This window comes from Equus caballus, chromosome 8 (genome assembly GCF_041296265.1).
Source record: "Equus caballus isolate H_3958 breed thoroughbred chromosome 8, TB-T2T, whole genome shotgun sequence".
In the NCBI taxonomy this organism is placed as follows: Eukaryota; Metazoa; Chordata; class Mammalia; order Perissodactyla; family Equidae; genus Equus; species Equus caballus.
In genome coordinates this window covers 13,352,111-13,370,700 of record NC_091691.1, presented here as the reverse complement: position 1 = coordinate 13,370,700, position 18,590 = coordinate 13,352,111, and the positions used below count along the sequence as shown (strand labels likewise).

The following is an 18,590-nucleotide window of genomic DNA, read 5'->3' as shown; positions in this document are numbered from 1 at the left end:
AGGGCTGCCCTGGGTGGCCCTGCCCTTTCTGTTTGGGGTAGGGAGCTCGTTCAGGGAGCCCGGTGGCCCTTGGGGCTTGGACTCAGGGCTCAGTCTGAGATGCCAGGATCAGGCTCAGCATGGGTCAGAGGCAGAGCAGCCGTCATTCTCCCAGGGTGCCATCCTGGACATCTCTCCTCCAAGGGTGCTGTGACAATGCCCCAGGCCAGGGTCAGACCAGCACTAAAATAAACTGGAACACCCATTTCCCTCCTGGCAGTTCCAGGCAGCCTCTGCGTCGTTTCCAGAGGTGACCAGATGAGGTCTTTGCCCTGGATGAGCTTGAAGCGGAAGGGGGGTTGCAGAGCTATTCACAGAGGGTTATGGGAGAGCTGGAGGCCACCGCCACTGGAAGGACAGCCTGCTGAGGGAACACAGGCGGGTGAGGATCTGAGCAGGCTGGGGACGTCAGGGAAGCTCCCAGAAGGAGGTGACCCGCACACTGAGCAGGGCCGGGGCACATCTGACTGCACAGTTCTGGCCCTGTCATAGGGGAAGGCCACCACTCGAGAGACCCCGATTCTTTTCTTTCCGGTGAGGCCACGGATGAGCCTCTTGATGTCTCTGGGCCTTAACCTCCTCTCTGTCAAGTAGGGGAGAAGGGTGTGGGCTCTGAATGTCCCCGGTGTTTGGCGGGGTAGTGGGGAGGGAAGCTGCTGGCGGCGACTGGCAGCTGGGAAGCAGGAGGCGGGCCTGGAACAGCCCCGTGTGACCAGCACCTCATTTCCCTCGCAGGGACCCTGCCGCAGAGCGTGCCCCACCGCGGACCCCCAGCTCAGCCATGCTGGCCTGTCTGCAGCGGACCCAGAACCCGCCGGGCCAACACCTGGTCTGCCCGAGCAAGAGCCTGGAGCTGCGCAAGTGTGAGTGGGCACCCTCGCCCTGCGTGACACCTTCCGCACTTCCCCAGGCCCCGCCCCCACTCTGTCCACTCTGCATCCACGGGGCCTTTTCTCTGTTCCTGGACACACCACGCTTTTCCCACCTCGGGCCTTTGCAGGGCAGTTCCCAGGCAGCAAATGCCATCCATCCTCCAGCATGTCCACCCACCACGACCCTGTCTTGAACTCTCCATGTCCTTCTAGGCCATTGCCTGTGCTGTGCTGCCTCCCTGGCATCTCTCCCCGACTCTGGCACCCACTCCCTTTGTCTGGCCGACTCCCACTGGGCCTGGGCTTCTTCCCAGCAGCCTTCTCTGGCCACTCCCAGCATCATGGTCCCCACTATGCGCCATATCTGTCTCGCTCACCACCATTTTCCCGCGTTAGCAGAGAGCAGGGTAACACGGAAGCAAATGGTCCTCAGTGGGATCCCAGCTCCGGTCCTGATGTGCTGTGTGATCTCAGGCATGTCCTTTCCCTCTCTGGACCTTGCTTTTTCAATGTGTCAAATTAGGGAGGTGGACTTGGTGACCTCCAAGCATCTGTCCTCTTTGACCATCTAATACAGGGATCCCAAATCCTCTGATTATTTTTAGTTACCATGGGGTGTTAAAAAAATCTGAAGTGAGGCCGGCCCAGTGGTGCAGCAGTTAAGTGCACACGTTCCACTTCGGTGGCCCGGGGTTCACCGGTTTGGATCCCGGGTGAGGAAATGTGCAGCACCGCATGGCAAAAGCCATGCTGTGGTAGGCATCACACATATAAAGTAGAGGAAGATGGGCACAGATGTTAGCTCAGGACCAGTCTTCCTCAGCAAAAAGAGGAGGATTGGCGGTAGATGTTAGCTCAGGGCTAATCTTCCTCAAAAAAAAAAAACAAAAAACTGAAGTACTTGGAAACATTTAAAAACACGGAGATTTGTATAAAACTCTGGATTTCTAGTGTCTCTTGAAAAAAAATCAGAGGATCTGGTAGCATAGGCACGTGTCCTCATACTGCAGCTGTTGGTTAGAACTATTGCGTCTTTAAAGGAGATATCCATCTCCAGTTCACCACAGTCCCCACCCCTCCCTATCGCCTCTGTCCTATAGCACAGGATCACTTGCCATTTATCATTCTGCTTAACTGTTGCTTTTCTCCTTTTTCCATACGTATTTAGCTTTAGACCTGGTAATACATTCATGTGATCCAGTATTCAGAAGGAATAGAGGGACATACAGACAAGAGACTCCCTCTCCCTCTCCCCACGGGACAAGTTGCCCAGCCTGGTCTCCTATCAGAGGCAGCCATGTTGTCAGCTTCCTGTGTGACCTTCCAGGTGTTTTATGCACATCCCAGCAAATATGTGTGCACACACTGTCCTGCACCTCACTTTTCACTTAGTCATACATCCTAGATGTCAGCATCTAAAGAGCGTCCTCATTCTTTTGCCATATAGTTTTCCGTAGCAGGGATGATCCATAATTTATTTGACCAGCTCTAAGCAGAACCATACCTGGCCCGGGCATTACAAGCAATGCAGCAAGAAACAACTGTGTATGTGTCCCAAAGGTGTGACTAAAACTATAAGATAAATTTCTAGAAATGGAAATACTAGGTCAAAACTATGTTCATTGGTAATTTTGATAGATGTGGTCTGACTGACTTATCTAGTCATCTCCTTGGTCTGTTTTTCCAGTTGGGTTGTTCTTGTCCTCATTGATTTGTAGGAGCTCTTTGTATATGATGGAAGTAGACCTCTGTCTGTCTTATGAATTCCAGATGTTTTCCCCAATTTGTCTTTTGCCTTTGATTCTGCCACGGAGTAATTTTCTTTGTGAAATTTGTCAGTATTTCCTTTGATGGCCTTTGGATTTTATATCATACTTAGAATGCCCTTCGTCATACCGAGATTATTTAAAAAACAAACAAACAAATGAAAAAGCTCCCCTAAGGTTTCTTCTAGTTCTTTTATGGTTTAGTTTTTAAAATATATGCTCTCTGATTGTTCTGTGATTTATCTGGTATGAAATGTGGGGTATGATCCAAGTGTATTCAAGTATCAGTGCAATACTGTTTGGTTTTTTTTTTCCTTGAGGAAGATTAGCCCTGAGCTAACATCGGTGCCCATCTTCCTCTACTTTATATGTGGGATGCCTACCACAGCATGGTGTGCCAAGCGGTGCCATGTCTGCTCTTGGGATCTGAACCGGAGAACCCTGGGCTGCTGAGAAGCAGAACATGCAAACTTAACCGCTGTGCCACTGGGCTGGCCCTTGCAATACTGTTTTAATTGTAGAGTTATAATACATTTAAAAAGTTTTTAGCAGCTTTATTGAGATATAATTCACATCCTGCACAGTCCACCCATTTCAAGTATACAATTCCATGGTTTTTAGTATATTTACAGAATTTTGCAACCATCACCACAATTTTAGAGCATTTTTATTACCTCAAGAAGAGACCCCTTACCCATTAGCAGTCGCTCTGATAACCACCACTCCCCCGCTTCCTTCCCTATGGATTCCTGTATTCTGGACTTTCATAAGAAGGGAATCCTTCAGTACATGGCCTTTGTGACTGGCTTCTTTCACTTAGCATCATGTTTTCAAGGTCCCTCCGTGTTGTAGCATGTGTATAACACATCTTAATCTTTGATGGTCCTTGTTCCTTGTTATTCATCATTCTCCCACGCAGAATTTCCTTGGCTGTTCTGTTTTTCTGTCTGAACTATAGAATCAACTTATCTGGGTAAGAACAAAAATGCTGTTTCTGTTTTTACTGAGATTGCATGAAACTTAAAATTTAGGAAGAAATGACTTTTTTTATGATGATGTCTTTCCCTCTGAGCACCTGATATGTAAACTTTCTCTTTGTTCAGACTTTCTTTTGTCTACCTCTGGAAGGTGTTAATATTTGCTTCATTTAGATCTGGCACCTTTTTAAAGTTTACTTCTGGATAGTTAACCTTTTCTGGCTAGTCTTTTCTTCCATAAATGCAGGTTGTTTATATAAAGGCTATTAACTCCTGCCACCTTACTGAAATCTTTTATTGTTTGTAATGGTTTTTCAATTTAGTCTCTTAGGTTTTCCAATTATATTATCATATCATTTGCAAATAATTTTACTTCCTACTTTGGAAGTTTTAAACTTTAATTTCTTTGTCTTATTTAATAGTGTTGGCTACTATCCCTGAAACAATGAAAAATAATAGTGGTGATAATAGACATTCTTGCTTTTGTCCCTGACTTTAATGTGAAGCTTCTAGGATTTCTCCACGGCACAAAATGCTGGTTTAGAGGGCAGATATTTTAAAATTAAACTGAAATTAAACAGAAATCAAACTGTTAAATAAGTGCCCATCTATTCTGGTTTTATTAATGACTTTAAATATCAAGAATGGAAGTTGAACTTTACCAAATGACTTTTTAGTGTCTGTGACCATATGGTTTTTTCCTTTGACCTCTTAATATGAATAATGATATAAATTTCTTAATGTTGAACCATCCTTGCATTCCTGGTTGAATCCCACTTGGTCATGATGAATATTTCATTCTAATATACTGCAGGATTGGATTTGCTATTTTATTTAGGAGTTTTGCCTCAATTTCATTGGTGAGATTAGTCTTTAGTTTTCTTTCTTTGGAAGAATTTTTGTTGGGTTTTGCGATCGGTGTTACACTTGCATCATAAAGACAATGGAGGGTTTCCTTTTTTCTCCATGCTTTGTAACAGTGCAAGTAGAAATGGATTATCTGTTCTTTGAAGATTAGTTGATCCTCCATGACACAGGCTGGGCTAGGGCATTTATTTGGGGGGGGGGGGTAGCTCTTAGCTTTTCTTCTGTAATAATTGATGTTTTCATTGTTCTGCTTCTTGAATGAGTTTGGCAAATTATGTTTCTCTAGAAAAGTGTCCATTTTACCTAGGTTTTCAAATTTATTTGCATGAAGTTGCACAAAATAATTTAAATTCTTTTAAGTGAGTATTTCACCTTTATTCCTTATATTGTATATTTCGTGTTCCCCTTCCCCCATTTTTCTTGATTAGGTTATTTAGCTAATGAGTCTATCCCCTTTCCCAAAGATCTATCTTTAGGATTTATTAGCAGTTACCCTTGTCTGATTTCTAATTCATTCATTTATGCTTTAATCTTTATTAAAATCTTCCTCTTGTTTACTTTTTTTTTAATTCCTTGAGTCAGAGGCTTAAATCTTTATACTGATAAAAAGAGAAAAAAGCAAAATTAAGGTGGTGAATTCTCTGAACACTGCTTTAGCTGTATCCTATAGCTTCTAATATGTATTATTTTTCATCGTCATTATTTTCTAGATATTTTATGATTTTGCCTTTGATTTTTTTCTTTGACCTAAGGCTCATTTGAGTTCCGCCTATCCACACAGATAGTAGGAGCTTTAGTGTTTTGTTATTTCTAGTTTTATTGCATTATATTCAGAGAACGATGTCTATGATTTCTACTTTTTTGGACTTTAGTGAGATTTTCTTTGTGATATAATCTATGATCATTTTGGTGAGTTTTGTGACTTTTTAATGGGGATTTGAAAAGATGTGGCTCTGTTTTCAGGATTCAGAGTTTGGTGTAGATCAATTATACCTGCCCCACTGATTATGTTAGTTAGGTCTTCTGTACCTTGCTTACCTGTCATGGAGAGAGAAATGAATTCGATGCCTCCTGCTGATGTGTTCCAGTCCATTTCTTCTTGTAGCACCTATAGCTTTGGCCTTATAAATGGTGATGCCATGTTATTTAACACATAGATCATACCTTAAATTTTCATAGTGAATTGCATCCTCCTTTGCCATATTTAATACTTTTGGGGCAGATTCAATTTTATCTGTTAAGATGGTAATCTCTGCTTTTTTAATTCACATTTTTCTTGAAACTTTTGCCAACCCTTTTATTTCAACCTTTCTGAATTACTCTCTTTAGACATGACTCATCATGACTACAGAGTTGGCTTAAGCTTTGTGATCCGAACTGAATGCCTTTAAAAAAAAATTTTAATAGGAGAGTTTCGTCCATTTACATTTATTGATATGACAGAGGTCTGGTCTTAGTTCAATCATTTTGTGCTTTGTTTTAATTGCTTTGGAAAGTGTTTCTCTCTGTGATCTGTGTTCTCTGCAATCATGAGGAAGCCTGGTGTTTTGTTCTAGTGGTATAACTTTAAATAATACCCTAGTATTCTATTTCTTTAGAACAGTATCTATAACTTTCCATAAGCTGAACAAAATGATGAAATCAGCGCACTTCCTTTTTCTCTCTACAACACCTTCTTGGAGTTCATTTGGTACTTTTAAACCTCTATTACCTGGCATCAGCTTTAGATGATAGCTTTTGATCCCAGCTACTGAAGGTGAGGACATCATGTACCTACACCACTGTCCCTCTCTCTTCTCTCCCGCTCCCTTCTGCTGTTAGAGACACCATGACTCTATTCCCAGGGCTTGTAATGTCAGCATCTGGTTCCATCACCACAGTCCCACAGTGGTTTCCATCTCGTCTCCTGGATAAATAGGGTCAGTGCTCACCACCAGTTCTTTTGTCTTACCTTCCCGTCATCTGAAGTTGGCCCTCTAGTCTGCAGCTTAAGGCCTCCTGTGAACAACACTCCTGGAGTTCCCGCATGTACAGAATGGTCTGTCTGTCACCTTTCTACTTGAATGAGTGAAAAATAATCCCTGGGTCACTTCGTTCCCTTGAAGGTTTTTACAGACTTTGTTCTATTCTCTTCCAACGTTGAATGTTGCCATGGAGAAGTTGAAGCCTGATTTTCCCTCATTTATATTTCATTTTGATCTTTCCATATCTTTCATCTCATTACTTCACTAGCAGGTGTCTTGGGGTTGACTGTTCACGTCTATTTTTCCTGGAACACGGCACCGTGGCCTCTCGACAGGTAGATTCAAGGCTTCTATCGTTTCAGTTTTCCTTCTTTTGGGGACTCCAGTTAGGCACAGACTGGCTGTCTTTCACCTGTCTTCCCTCTGTTCCCTCTTCTGATCGAGCCTTTCTAACTCCTTACTTTCTTTTCATTTTGCTCAGTTTTCTTCCTGTGTTTTCTGCACCTTCCTTTTTTTGCCTTGTTCTCATTCCATTTCCTCTTTTAGTTTTATGATGAGGTTTCCCCCCCTACTCTTGTATATCTGCTTTGTGTTTTTGCTTTATACAAACACTTACTTACTATGTTTTTTCCTTCACCAAGGAAATAGTTGGCCATAGTCTTCATCTCTTCTGTGGCCACATTATTCTGACGGGAAGTGTTTTTTGCCAACCGTTACTTTGCTTACGTTTTGCCTTCCCTTTATTTTTCTTACACATTTGGATTGGGTCCTATGTGGGGTCAGTTTTGATTGCTTGCCTGTGGAGGAGGTGAGTTTTTCCCAGCCCAACTATTTCCCTCCCATTGCCTCAGAGATAGACAGGTTCCTACAAATATGGCGTGTCTGCAGGATTTCTTATTTAGCCCCACCTCCTTTGCTCTTTGGAGCCAGGTGGATCTAGGGAACCTCTGTCACCAGCTGCTGCAGGCTTGGTTTCACTGCTGCAAAGAAGGGGTTTAGATTTTGTACCTCAGGGTGTGTCCCTCCCATCTGGGAAGTGTACACTGCTGGCTCTTTCTCCAATCTACAGCTGTGGCACCCTCTCTCTGCTTCCTCCCTTCCTCACCCCTACTTGATCTCTGCTGCTTTGGGCAGCCTATATACCTGGGGTTTTTGTTGTTGTTGTTGTTTGTTGTTGTTTTGTTTTAGGGGTTTAGCTGTCTCCTAGTTTTGCCAAAAATGGAATTTGTGTTTTTATTCCATGTTGCTTTCAGAGTATTTCCGGAAAGAGAAGGGGGCCCTAAGATGTTATATCAACATCCTCAAAACTGAAGGTCCTCTGATGATTTTCTTTCAGAGATGGGGGTTTAGAGAAATATTTGCATTATCAAAAATAGAACAGTGACAGATAATTTGGAAAGGCCTTTGGTTTCAAGGAAAGATGTTCTCCTTGCACAGTCCCCTTCACTCCTTTATGTGACCTCCAGGGAGAACATCTCATTCTCTTTTACAAAATTAAGTACTTCACTGAATGGATTGTCCATGACACACAATTCAGAAAGCATAAGAACTTACAGTGAAAAATAACTCTCCTTCCCAGAGGAAACCAGCGTTAGCAGTTTCTTAAATCCTCTCCTGAAAAATAGGCGCGTGTGTGAGAGGCAGTAAATACCCTGTACATAACCATTTGCACCCCTACACTCTTCTAAGCTCCTTGCCTTTTTTCCTTTTTTTTCTTACCAATATATCTTGGAGATTATTCCCCATCAGACTGAAAGAATGCCCTCCTTCTTTCTAACAGCTGCCTTGTACTCTATCTCATGGACAAAGAATGGTAATATATTTACCCCCGTGTTGATGGACGTTTACATTGTTTCTAGTCTCTTGCGATTCTGAACAGTGCTGTAACGAACATCTTTATACATGTTTGTATCTGCAAAAAAATTCTTCCAGGATGGACTTGTTGGCTCAGAGGGTCTGTGCATTTTAACCTTTGATTGTTGCTGACCAGCTGGCTGGAGGCAGCGGCTTGGCCCAAGGACCTGGGCTGGTCGTTCCTTCCTACTCCAAGGCCGAAACTAGAGAGCGCAGAAGGCCACTAAGGATGTCCTGCTTACCCTGCCCACTCAGACCCTTTGACATCTCTGCACTTATTGGAAAAGACACTGCCTCTGCCTATAATTGAAGAGCACAGGAAAGAGGGAGGCAGGAAGGGAGGGAGATAAGCAAATTGAATTGGGTGCCCTGCTGCCGGTCAAGGCCTGGACACTTGGCAGGGGCGGCTCCTGCCCTTTCCTCCTGGGCATGAGTCTTGGGTGATCAGGCCCTGAACTGACCCTCTGGTCCCTGTAGCCCCGAGGCAGAACCGAGACAGGAAGGGCTGGCCTTGAGCTCTGTGACCAGACCTTGTGCTCTGCTGCGTTTCTCACCAAGGGAGAAAGGTCTCGACTGGGCCACGTACAACATGACCTTGGGCAAGTCGATGGGCCTCTTTGGGCCTGTGCTCCCCTTCTGCAAAGCAAGGGGTTAGATTAGACGGACCTAAGAAGCCATCCAGCACTGCCCGTCTGCCATGATATGTCAGGAGCCCAGTAAGGAGAAGATGTGGCCCAGTCTGAGACCCCCTCCGTCCTCTTCCTGTAAAAGCGGATTACAGCAGCCTGACGACACAGGGCTGTACTGAGGACTGGCCACCACTTATGCCCAAAACATGGCCAGTAAACCAGAAATTACCGCAGTTCACCTCTCTGGAACCTGAGGTCAGGCAGGCGGTGGGGCTGGGGGCACGGGTGGCTGTGTGTCCAGGAGCCCGGGTGGCTGGCTGTTGTAGCCTGTTCCAGATGACTGGAGAAAGTGACCTGGAACAAAACAAAGGAAAAAAGATGTGGGGGGGAGGAAAGACCATTCTCCTTCCCCTGTCTCAGGCCTCAGATCGTGGGCTGCTCCCAGCTGGCCAGAGTCCCTGGGTCCCAGACAGGACCTGCCCACCCCTGGGACAGAAACCTGTTTTTCTCAGCTGCTCAGGACCTTCCCTGCTAATAAATATTTGATTTCCTCATCATGGTGTTGATACATAAACTTTGAGTCACATGCCGCTGAAAGTACAGGCTGTGCAGAGAGCCACAGAGAGGCACCACTGGGCTTGGCCAGGGGGCGGGGCACTGTGGCAGTTGTCCCGGAGACTGACATGGGCTTTCGCCCTCGCTCTGCCGGACCCTGAGGCTTTGGGACCAAGATGATCGGGGGGGGTCAAATCCTGGCTGTGCCCTGAGTGGGGCATGTATGTGGTCTTGGGCGAGTGAGTGATCAGCCCTCTATGGGCCTCAGTTTCCTCCACTGTGATATGGGGGTAAGAACAGAAGGAGAGAACCCCCCAGGGCCTGGGAGGAGACTCAAACCCTTTACCTGCCCCCACACCCATACCCATGAGGGGACAGGAGATTCTCAGGCCCATCGCTCTCATCTTCATGGACCAGACGCTTCGAAGGGCTTGCTAACCTAAGGAGATCGGGGAGCGGCCCTTCTCCCCAGCTCCCACCCCTCCCCCACCCTCTGCCAACAACCCCGACCCCCCCGCCACCCGAAGGCTGGAGCCACTGCCTCAGCCAGCCTAGTGAGTATTCCTGCAGGTGCAGCTGCTTCCACTGACACTAATAAAATACGGAAGAAACAAAGCAATTTAAAATTCCAATAAAATTAAAGACAAACCTCTGGCCGCACAGCAGATTCAATTACGTAGCTGTTGCTGAGTGCAGCCTGGGGGTGGAAGCAGGGTCCGGTGCCGCCCCTGCCGGGGGAGCCCAGCCTGGGAGAGGACAGAGGCTCGGACACGGCAGGGCAGGCGAGGGCCGGACAGTTAGCCCCCTTCTGTGACTTAAATAAAAATAAGCTCTTAGGAAACTAGGAAGGCAAGCAGCTTCCTTCATCTGTTACAGGGCATCCAAGCACAGTCCACAGCAAACCCACCCAAGGCTGATAGAATCCGCATCATGGCCTTTGCCCCCGTCCAGAGGTCCTGGCCAGCTCAGTAAGACGGGGAAAATAAATAACAAGTTCTGAGGGTGAGCAAGAAGTGAAACTAGCTGCAGAGAAACCCCAAGAGAATAAGACTTCAGCAAGATTGCGGATATAAGATCAACATACAAATGCAATTATATTCCTGTCCAACGGAAGTTGGCAGACTTTTTCTGTAAAGAGCTGATATTTTTGGCCCTGCAGACTCTACATTCTTGATTCCAACTACTCATCTCTGCTGCACTGTTGCGCGAAAACTGCCACAGACTCACAGAAATGAATGGGCATGGCTGTGTTCCAATAAAACTTTATTTACAAACGCAGGCAGTGGGCCGGATTTGGCTGGCTCCTGCTCTAGCCAACAACAAAGAGTTGGGAAATGCATTTTACAAAAAAGATACTGTTACAGTTTCTTTGGTAACAGCTTTATGTGTACATTAACAGGTACCATACAATTCACATGCCATAAAATTTACCCATCCAAATGTACTAGTCAGTACTTTTTTTAGCATAAATTCAGAGTTGTGCAATCATCACCACCATCAAATTCCAGAACATTTTCTCATCACCCCAAAAAGAAACCCTGTATCCATGAGTGGTCAGTCCCCATTTCCTCACAGCCCTAAGCAACCACGGAACTACTTTTTGTCTCTATAGATAGACCTATTCTGGACATTTCTTATATGTAAATGGAATCATACAATATGTGGCCTTTTGTGTCTGGCTTTTTTCACTTAGTATAATGTTTTCAAGGTTCATCCATGAAGTATCACGTCAGTACTTTTTTTTTTTTAAAAGATTTTATTTTTTCCTTTTTCTCCCCAAAGTCCCCCGGTACATAGTTGTCTATTCTTCGTTGTGGGTCCTTCTAGTTGTGGCATATGGGATGCTGCCTCAGCATGGTTTGATGAGCAGTGCTATGTCCACACACAGGATTCGAACCAACGAAACACTGGGCCGCCTGCAGCAGAGCGCGTGAACTTAACCACTCGGCCACGGGGCCAGCCCCACATGTTAGTACTTTATGCCTTGCTATTGCCAAGTAACATTCCATTGTATGGATATGCCGTGTTTTATTTACCATTTATCAGTTGATGGACATTTGGGTTGTTGCCACATTTTGGACTATTGTGAAGAATGCTGCTATGAACATTCATGTACAAGTTTTTGTGTGGACATATGTTTTCATTTCTCTTAAAGATTTTTTTATTTTTCCTTTTTCTCCCAAAGCCCTCTGGTACATAGTTCTCTATTTTAGTTGTAGGTCCTTCTAGTTGTGGCATGTGGGATGCCGCCTCAGCATGGCTTGATGAGCGGTGCCGTGTCCGTGCCCAGGATTCAAACTGGCGAAACCCTGGGCCGCCGAAGCAGAGCGTGCAAACTTAACCACTTGGCTACAGGGCCAGCCCCTGTTTTCATTTCTCTTGCATATATACCTAGGAGTGGAATCGCTGGGTCACATGGTAGCTGTGTGCTTAATTTTTTTAGGAAGTGCCAGACTGTTTCAAAGTAGCTGTGTCATTTTACATTCCCACCAGCAGTGTGAGGGTTCCAGTTTCTCCACATCCTCACCAACACTTAACCATCTGTCTTTTTAATTATAGCCATGCTAGTGGATATAAAGTGGTATCTCATGGTTTTCATTTGCATTTCCCTAACGGCTAAGGATGTTGAGCATCTTTTTATGGTTTCTTAGCCTTTGCATATCTTCTTTGAAGAAATGTCTATCCTGCTCTTTTGCCCATTTTTTAATTGGATTGTCTTTTTATTACTAAGTTGTAAAAGTTCTGTGTAGATAAGTCCCTTATCAGATACATGATTGCAAATATTTTCTCCCGTTCTAGGGTCGTCTTTTTCACTTTCTTTATGGTGTCCTTTCAAGCACAAAACGTTTTAATTTTGATGAATTCAAAATTTCTTTTGTCGCTTAGACTTTTGGTGTTGAATCTAAGAAGGCTTTGCTTAATCCTAGGTCACGAAAATTTATTCCTTTGTTTTCTTCTAAGAGTTTTCTAGTTTTAGCTCTTAGATCAGGACTGCGATCCATCTTGACTTAATTTTTGTGTATGGTGTGAGGAAGGGGCCCAACTTCATCCTTTCGCATGTGGTTATCTTGCCCCAGCACCATTTGTTGAAGAGACCAATCCTTCTCTATTGAATCGTTTTGGCTCCCTTGGCAAAAATCAATTGACCACAAATGTGAGGGTTTATTTGTGGATTTTCAGTTCTGCTCTGTTGATCTGTATGTCTGTCCTCATGCCAGTACCACACTGTCTTGATTACTGTAGCTTTGTAATAAGTAGTGAAATCAGAAAATGTGAGTCCTCCAACTTTGTCTTTCTTTTTCAAGATTGTTTTCACTCTTCTGGGCCCCATGAATTTTAGGATCAGCTTGTCACTTTGTGCAAGGAAGCCATCTGGCATTTTGACAGAGATTGTGTTGGATCTGTAGATCAATTTAGGGAGTTTTGCCATCTTGATATTTCATCTTCCAATCCATAAACATGAGATGTCTTTTTATTTATTTAAACTTTTTTCTTTCAACAACATTTTGTAGTTTTCAGATTATAAGTTTTGCTCTTCTTCTGTTAAATTTATTTCTAAGTATTTTGTCCTTTTTGATGCGACTGTATATAGAATTGTTTCCTCAATTTCATTTTGGATTGTTCACAATTGAAGTTTTGTATGTTGATCTTGTATCCTGCAGCTTTGCTGAACTTGTTTATTCTAATGGTTTTTTAGTGGATTTCATAGGATTTTCCATGTGCAAGATTATGTCATCTGTGAATAGAGAGAGTTTTACTTCTTGTTCTTTAGCGTGAATGCCTTTTCTTTCTTTTTCTTGTCTAATTGCCCTGGCTAGAATCTTCAGTACAATGTTGAATAGAAGTGGCAAGTGTGGACATCTGTGTCTTTTTCTGATTTTAAAGGGAAAGTTTTCAGTCTCTTACCATTAAATATGACATTAGCTGCAGATTTTTCCTAGATATTCTTTATCAGGTTAAGGAAGTTCCCTTCTATCCTAGTTTGCTGAGTGTCTTTATCATGAAGGGACCTTGGATTATGTCAGGTAGTCCAATTTCTGTGTCTATTGAGATCATCATGTGATAGTGACCCTTTATTCTCTCAATATGCTGTATGACATTAATTGAGTTTTGGACGTTCACCCTGCATTCCTGGGATAGGTCCCACTTGGTCGTGGTGGATAACGCTTTTTACATGTTGCTAGATTCAGTTTGCTAGTATTTTGTTGATTTTTTGCATGTCCATTCATAAGGCATATTAGGCTGTAGTTATTTTGTGGTGTCTTTCGTTTTGCTATCAGAGTAATACTAGCCTCACGGAATTAGTTTGCAAGTGTTCTCTCCTGTTCCCTTTTTTCAGAAGAGTTTGTGAAAAATTCCCATTAGTTCTTTAAATGATTGGTAGAATTCACCCTCTAGGCCTGGGCATTTCTTTGTGGATACTGTTTTGATTACTAATTCCATCTCTTTACTTGTTACAGGTCTATTCAGATTTTCTATTTCTTCTTAAGTCAGTTTTGGTAGTTTCTATCTATCTAGGGATTGTCTATAAGTTTATTCAATGATACTTTTTTAAAGACCTAAATAAACTTAGATATAGGTTATGGACAGATTCAATATGGAAAAAATTCAATTCAGTTCAATCCCTACATCCTTACCATCTGTGGGTGTGTACACCTTGAAAAGCTGACTTTGAAACTGATAAAGAACAAAGGGTCAAGAATAGCCAAGGTGCCCTTGACAAAGAAGAATAAGGGTGGGGGAGGGGCTAGCTCTGCCACGGCTTCAGGCTGAGATGGTGGGATCAGCACAGGGTCAGAGGGGCCCAGGGGGTGGAGCCGAGCATCTGGAAATGAATTGACACAGATGTGAGCTCAACCTAAGAGCGCAGGCCTTGCAGATCCCTGGGGATGGACATGCAGCCCTGGGACAACTGGCCGTCCATGTGGAATAAATGGCCCTGGAGCCTTACCTCACACCATACACAAAAGGGACTTCCAGCCAGACTAAAAATCTAATACCGTGGAAAGCAAAACCATACCATTCTTTGAAGAAAATGACAGAGAATATCGTCCTCAAGACGGGAAAGATTTCCAAACTGAGAGAAAAAAAGCACAAAGGAAACAGGTCGGACCACATTAAAATTAAAAACTGAGGCTCAGCAAAATACACTGTTAAAAAACATCAGAACAAGCCAAAAATTGAGAGAGGGTGTCTGAAGCACTTATAATGGACCAGTGTCCCAAAGAGAGAGCCACAGAGAGCCTTTCTGCACAGGCTACAGAAAGACAGCAACAGGGATGGGCAGGGAGCCGGGGGTGGGCGGGAGGGGGTGAGGCCGGGAGTGAGTGCTGGAGACGAGACTGGAGTGAGGAGGGAAGGGGCGGATGAGTCAGACCAACGCAGATGTAGATGGAGGCAGACGGGAGTAGGTATGTGGCAGACGGGAGTAGGTACGTACACTGCCAAAAGGAGGGAGAGATGAGGCAGCAGTTCCAAGGGCAGAGACAGCCGCCATGAAGATAGAGACAGGCAGCAATGTAGTGGGGTGAGACGGGGACACAGACACAGCCAGGGGCCTGGCTACAGGGAGAGAGGGGGGAGTGGGCTCCCGAAGACAGAGCCCGGTCAGAGAGCAGGTAAGGGAAACTGAGGTGCAAGCAAGGGGCAGGAAAGTCAGTCTGGGGAGGGATTAAAGTGCTCCAAGCTCCACCTACAGGGACCTTGTCGGCCACTCCAGGGCTCCAGCCGGGGCTCAGGAGGTGTGGAAGGCGCGTGTGGATACACACGTGTGCCTGTGAGCACCTGCCCATCTCTGTATGTGTAGGACATCCCTGAGTGTCTGGGCACGTGTGGCTCACGTGTGGCCCCAAGCTTCGGAGCATGTCTGTGAGCTCACACAGGTGTGTGTGCATGTACGTGGTTAGAGAATAAGAGAGGATCCTTGTGCAGTGCCCAGTGATAACCACTGCCCTGAACAGCCCAGTCAGGCCCAGAATGTGCTGGAAGGTAGGCAGCCAGCCAGCCTTTTTGAGCACCCAGTATGCATCAAGCCTCTGACATCATCCTCTTATTTACTCTTCCCTCGTCCCCTTGGGGAAAATGGAGGCCAGGGAGCTATGGTCACGTCTCTGAGGTCCCCTAGCTGGTCCTGGGGCACCTGGATTCACAGCCGGGTCTGACCTCAGATGCCCTCCGCTGCCACGAGGTCAGAGGGCTGGGGCTGAGGGCAGGTCAGGTTGCCAACCACCCTGAACCTCCGCACAGCTCTCCCAGCCCGGGCCGCGAACAGCTGCGTCTGCCCTGGCCCGCCGCCTTCCCCCGCCCCCCCGGGCAGCCTCATTAGGGATTCTGCCGGTGCCACCAGCTAATTAGTGTCACATTAATTGAGCATTCAGGAGGCTGCCACCTCCAAGGGCAGAGTGTCAGCAGCGAAGGGGAATGCAGATGTGTGCTGCTCCTGCCTGGGGGCTGAGGCCAGGCCCCATGTCCGGGAACCCCTTCTGTCCTGGATTCCTCTCCTCCCCCCATTTCAGCACAGATAATGCGCACTGTGACTTCCAGAGCCTTAAGAGGCAATAGACAAAACCTGTGACAGCGTGAGAAAGAGATGGCGTTTGCTCAACACCCACTGTGTGCCTGGCACATCTTTAATTCTCCCGCCCCTCGTATGGGAAAGCTACAGTTACCTCCATCTTACAGTCAAAAAATCTGAGGTCCACCGAGGGAACCACTTCTCCAGGGGGATGTCCGGTGGATCCGTAGGAACCCGCGTTCCTCTGGACAGTACCTGGAGGGTCTGGCATATATCCACTGTAGATGCCTGGGGTCCCCCAGAGAGCCCTGGAGTGTAGGAGCAGGAATTCTGGGCTGGCGTCCTGGCCCTGCCCCATCCACCACCATCCCCACCTCCACCTGCCCCCTCCAGGAGCAAGTACCACATGCCTTACGGTACAGAGGATCACACGGACTTCAGCAACCCGGGGCATGTCCACCCCTTCATTCCCTTACAGATGAGAAACTGAGGCTCACGTTCAGTGGCTGCCCGAGGTCACCCACAGCAAGTGGCAAAGCTGGGTGTCAAACAGCCTGCCCCGACTCCAGCCGGAGTCCAAGTGTCTCACCTCTCCACCGTCTCTACAGCAGAGCCCGTACCCCCTCCCTCTCCCGCTCCCTCCCCCTCCTCACGGCTTCTGAAAGGCCCCTGCCGAGTCCCACTCCCGTGTCTCCCTGTAGCGACATTAAACCCCACTCAAAGAGCAGCTTTTAATTGGCTTAATATACTCGTTAATAACCACGTCTATTTAACGCACCTGTAAAAGGCCCATAACATTCACTTAATGGCAGCGGCGGCTCCCAGCACTTCCAGCCAGCCTTTTAAATTTCCTGACAAGGCTTTAATGGGGGCCACGGCGGGCAGGCAGAGCAGGGGCAGGAGCAGCCCACTTCACAGGGCGGGCACCTTTGTCTCTGTGCACACGGGAGTCCCGCTTCTGTCTGGCAGCTCCCCGGCGCCTCGCCTCTCGAGGGCCTCGGAACAGGGGATGCACCAGGCTCTGCACTGTCACTCATGTGATGCGCCCCAAGCACCTGCTGTGGCTCCACGTGTTCTTTTAGGCATAGGGTGGTGAGAAGGAGCAGGGTTTGCCCTCAGGGCCTCCAAATTTAGCCCAGGAGACATGTCGACAGACAGCTACAGCATGGGAGTCCTGGGGCAGAACGTGAGGGGAGGCTGCTTGGATGGCGGGGGGCGGCATGCATCTCGGCTGAGAGCTGGAGGGTCAGAGGCAGCAGAGTGGGGGGCTGTAAGCAACCCCTCTTACATCATTCTCCCAGCATATGACTCAGACACCACTCTGCACCAGGCACTGCATGCACCATTCCACCCAACCCCAGATTCACCACTCTGGGTCAGGTACTTGGGGGGCCCCAGAGACGGGGCACTTCCCACCGCCTGTGGGGCGGAGGAGGCAGACGGGGAGACCAGATGAGCGGGGTGTCCAGGCCATCAGCACAAGGAGGCATCATTCAAGCTGCACTTTAAAGGACCTGGGGATTTTGGTTAGCGGGGGAAGGCACGTCAGCTTCAGAGAACCGGCCCACACACGGTGTCTGTGGTGCCCCAGGATTGAGAGCTGGGTCCCAGGGGACAGAGGACCAGGGCTCAAATCCTGGCTCATAAATCCTTCTCTGCCACCAGAGCTCTCAACCTGGTGGCCCATGAGCCACATCCCACCCACATCCCCTAAGTTTTCATGCCCAGCTGGGGCATTTCTGCTGGGGGCCTCCTGGGTGCTCTGTCTCATGGGCCAGTTGGGCTGCTCCCAGGACACTTCCCTCCTGATGCCCTTTTCCTGCCTGTTTTCTCTGCAGGAGCCTGAGGGGTCCTGTTAAGGCCTACGTCAGGGCACCTCTGTCCTCTGCTCCCCACCCCCCAATGCGGAGTGAGGCCCAGGTCCTCACAGTGGCCCCCAAGGCCCAGCCCGTTTGCACTGCGTGCCCCCCACGTCCCGGGTCCATCTTCTACGACCCTCCCCTGCTGCCTCTGCTTCCCCAGACTCGCCTTGCCCACCGCCCCTGGCCCTTGTGCCTGCTGTCCCCACTGCCGAGGTCGCGCTTTCATCAACATCCACGTGGCTCACCCCCTCACCTCCTTCCGCTCTCTTCTCAAAGCCACTTCATTAGGGAATTCTTCTTCACTAACCACCATGTCCAAACCAGGCGCCCCGCCACCCTGTCACTCTCGGCCCCTCATACCCCACTGTCCCGGGGACTATGGCCGTGTGCCAAATTAACCCAAAACTCGATGGTGTCAAACAGCCATTTAATGTACTTGAGAAAACAGACGGGGATGGTGTCTCTGCTCCATGATGTCGTTTGGGGGGTGGAGGTGGGGTGCATCTGCTGGGAGACCCAAGCTGCTCCTCACACATCGGGTGGTTGATGCTGGCTGTCGGGTGAAATAGCCACACACGGCCCCTCCATGGGGCCTGGGCTTCCTCAGAACACGGTGGCCGGGTCTCAGAGATGGACAGAGAGAGAGAGACACACACACACACACACACACACACACAACACACACGCAGAC

The 18,590-nt window shown here is 47.1% G+C and overlaps 1 protein-coding gene across 1 annotated transcript in view; it reads left to right on the top strand.

Moving 5' to 3' along the window:
- Positions 1-18,590, top strand: part of FAM222A (family with sequence similarity 222 member A) — a 54,871-nt gene that overhangs the window by 28,947 nt on the left and 7,334 nt on the right. Inside the window, exon 2 of the mRNA XM_023646963.2 lies at positions 775-902. Within this exon, the coding sequence (XP_023502731.1) occupies positions 821-902 (82 nt within the window). The 5' untranslated portion in view covers positions 775-820. The remainder of the gene's footprint in view (positions 1-774; positions 903-18,590) is intronic.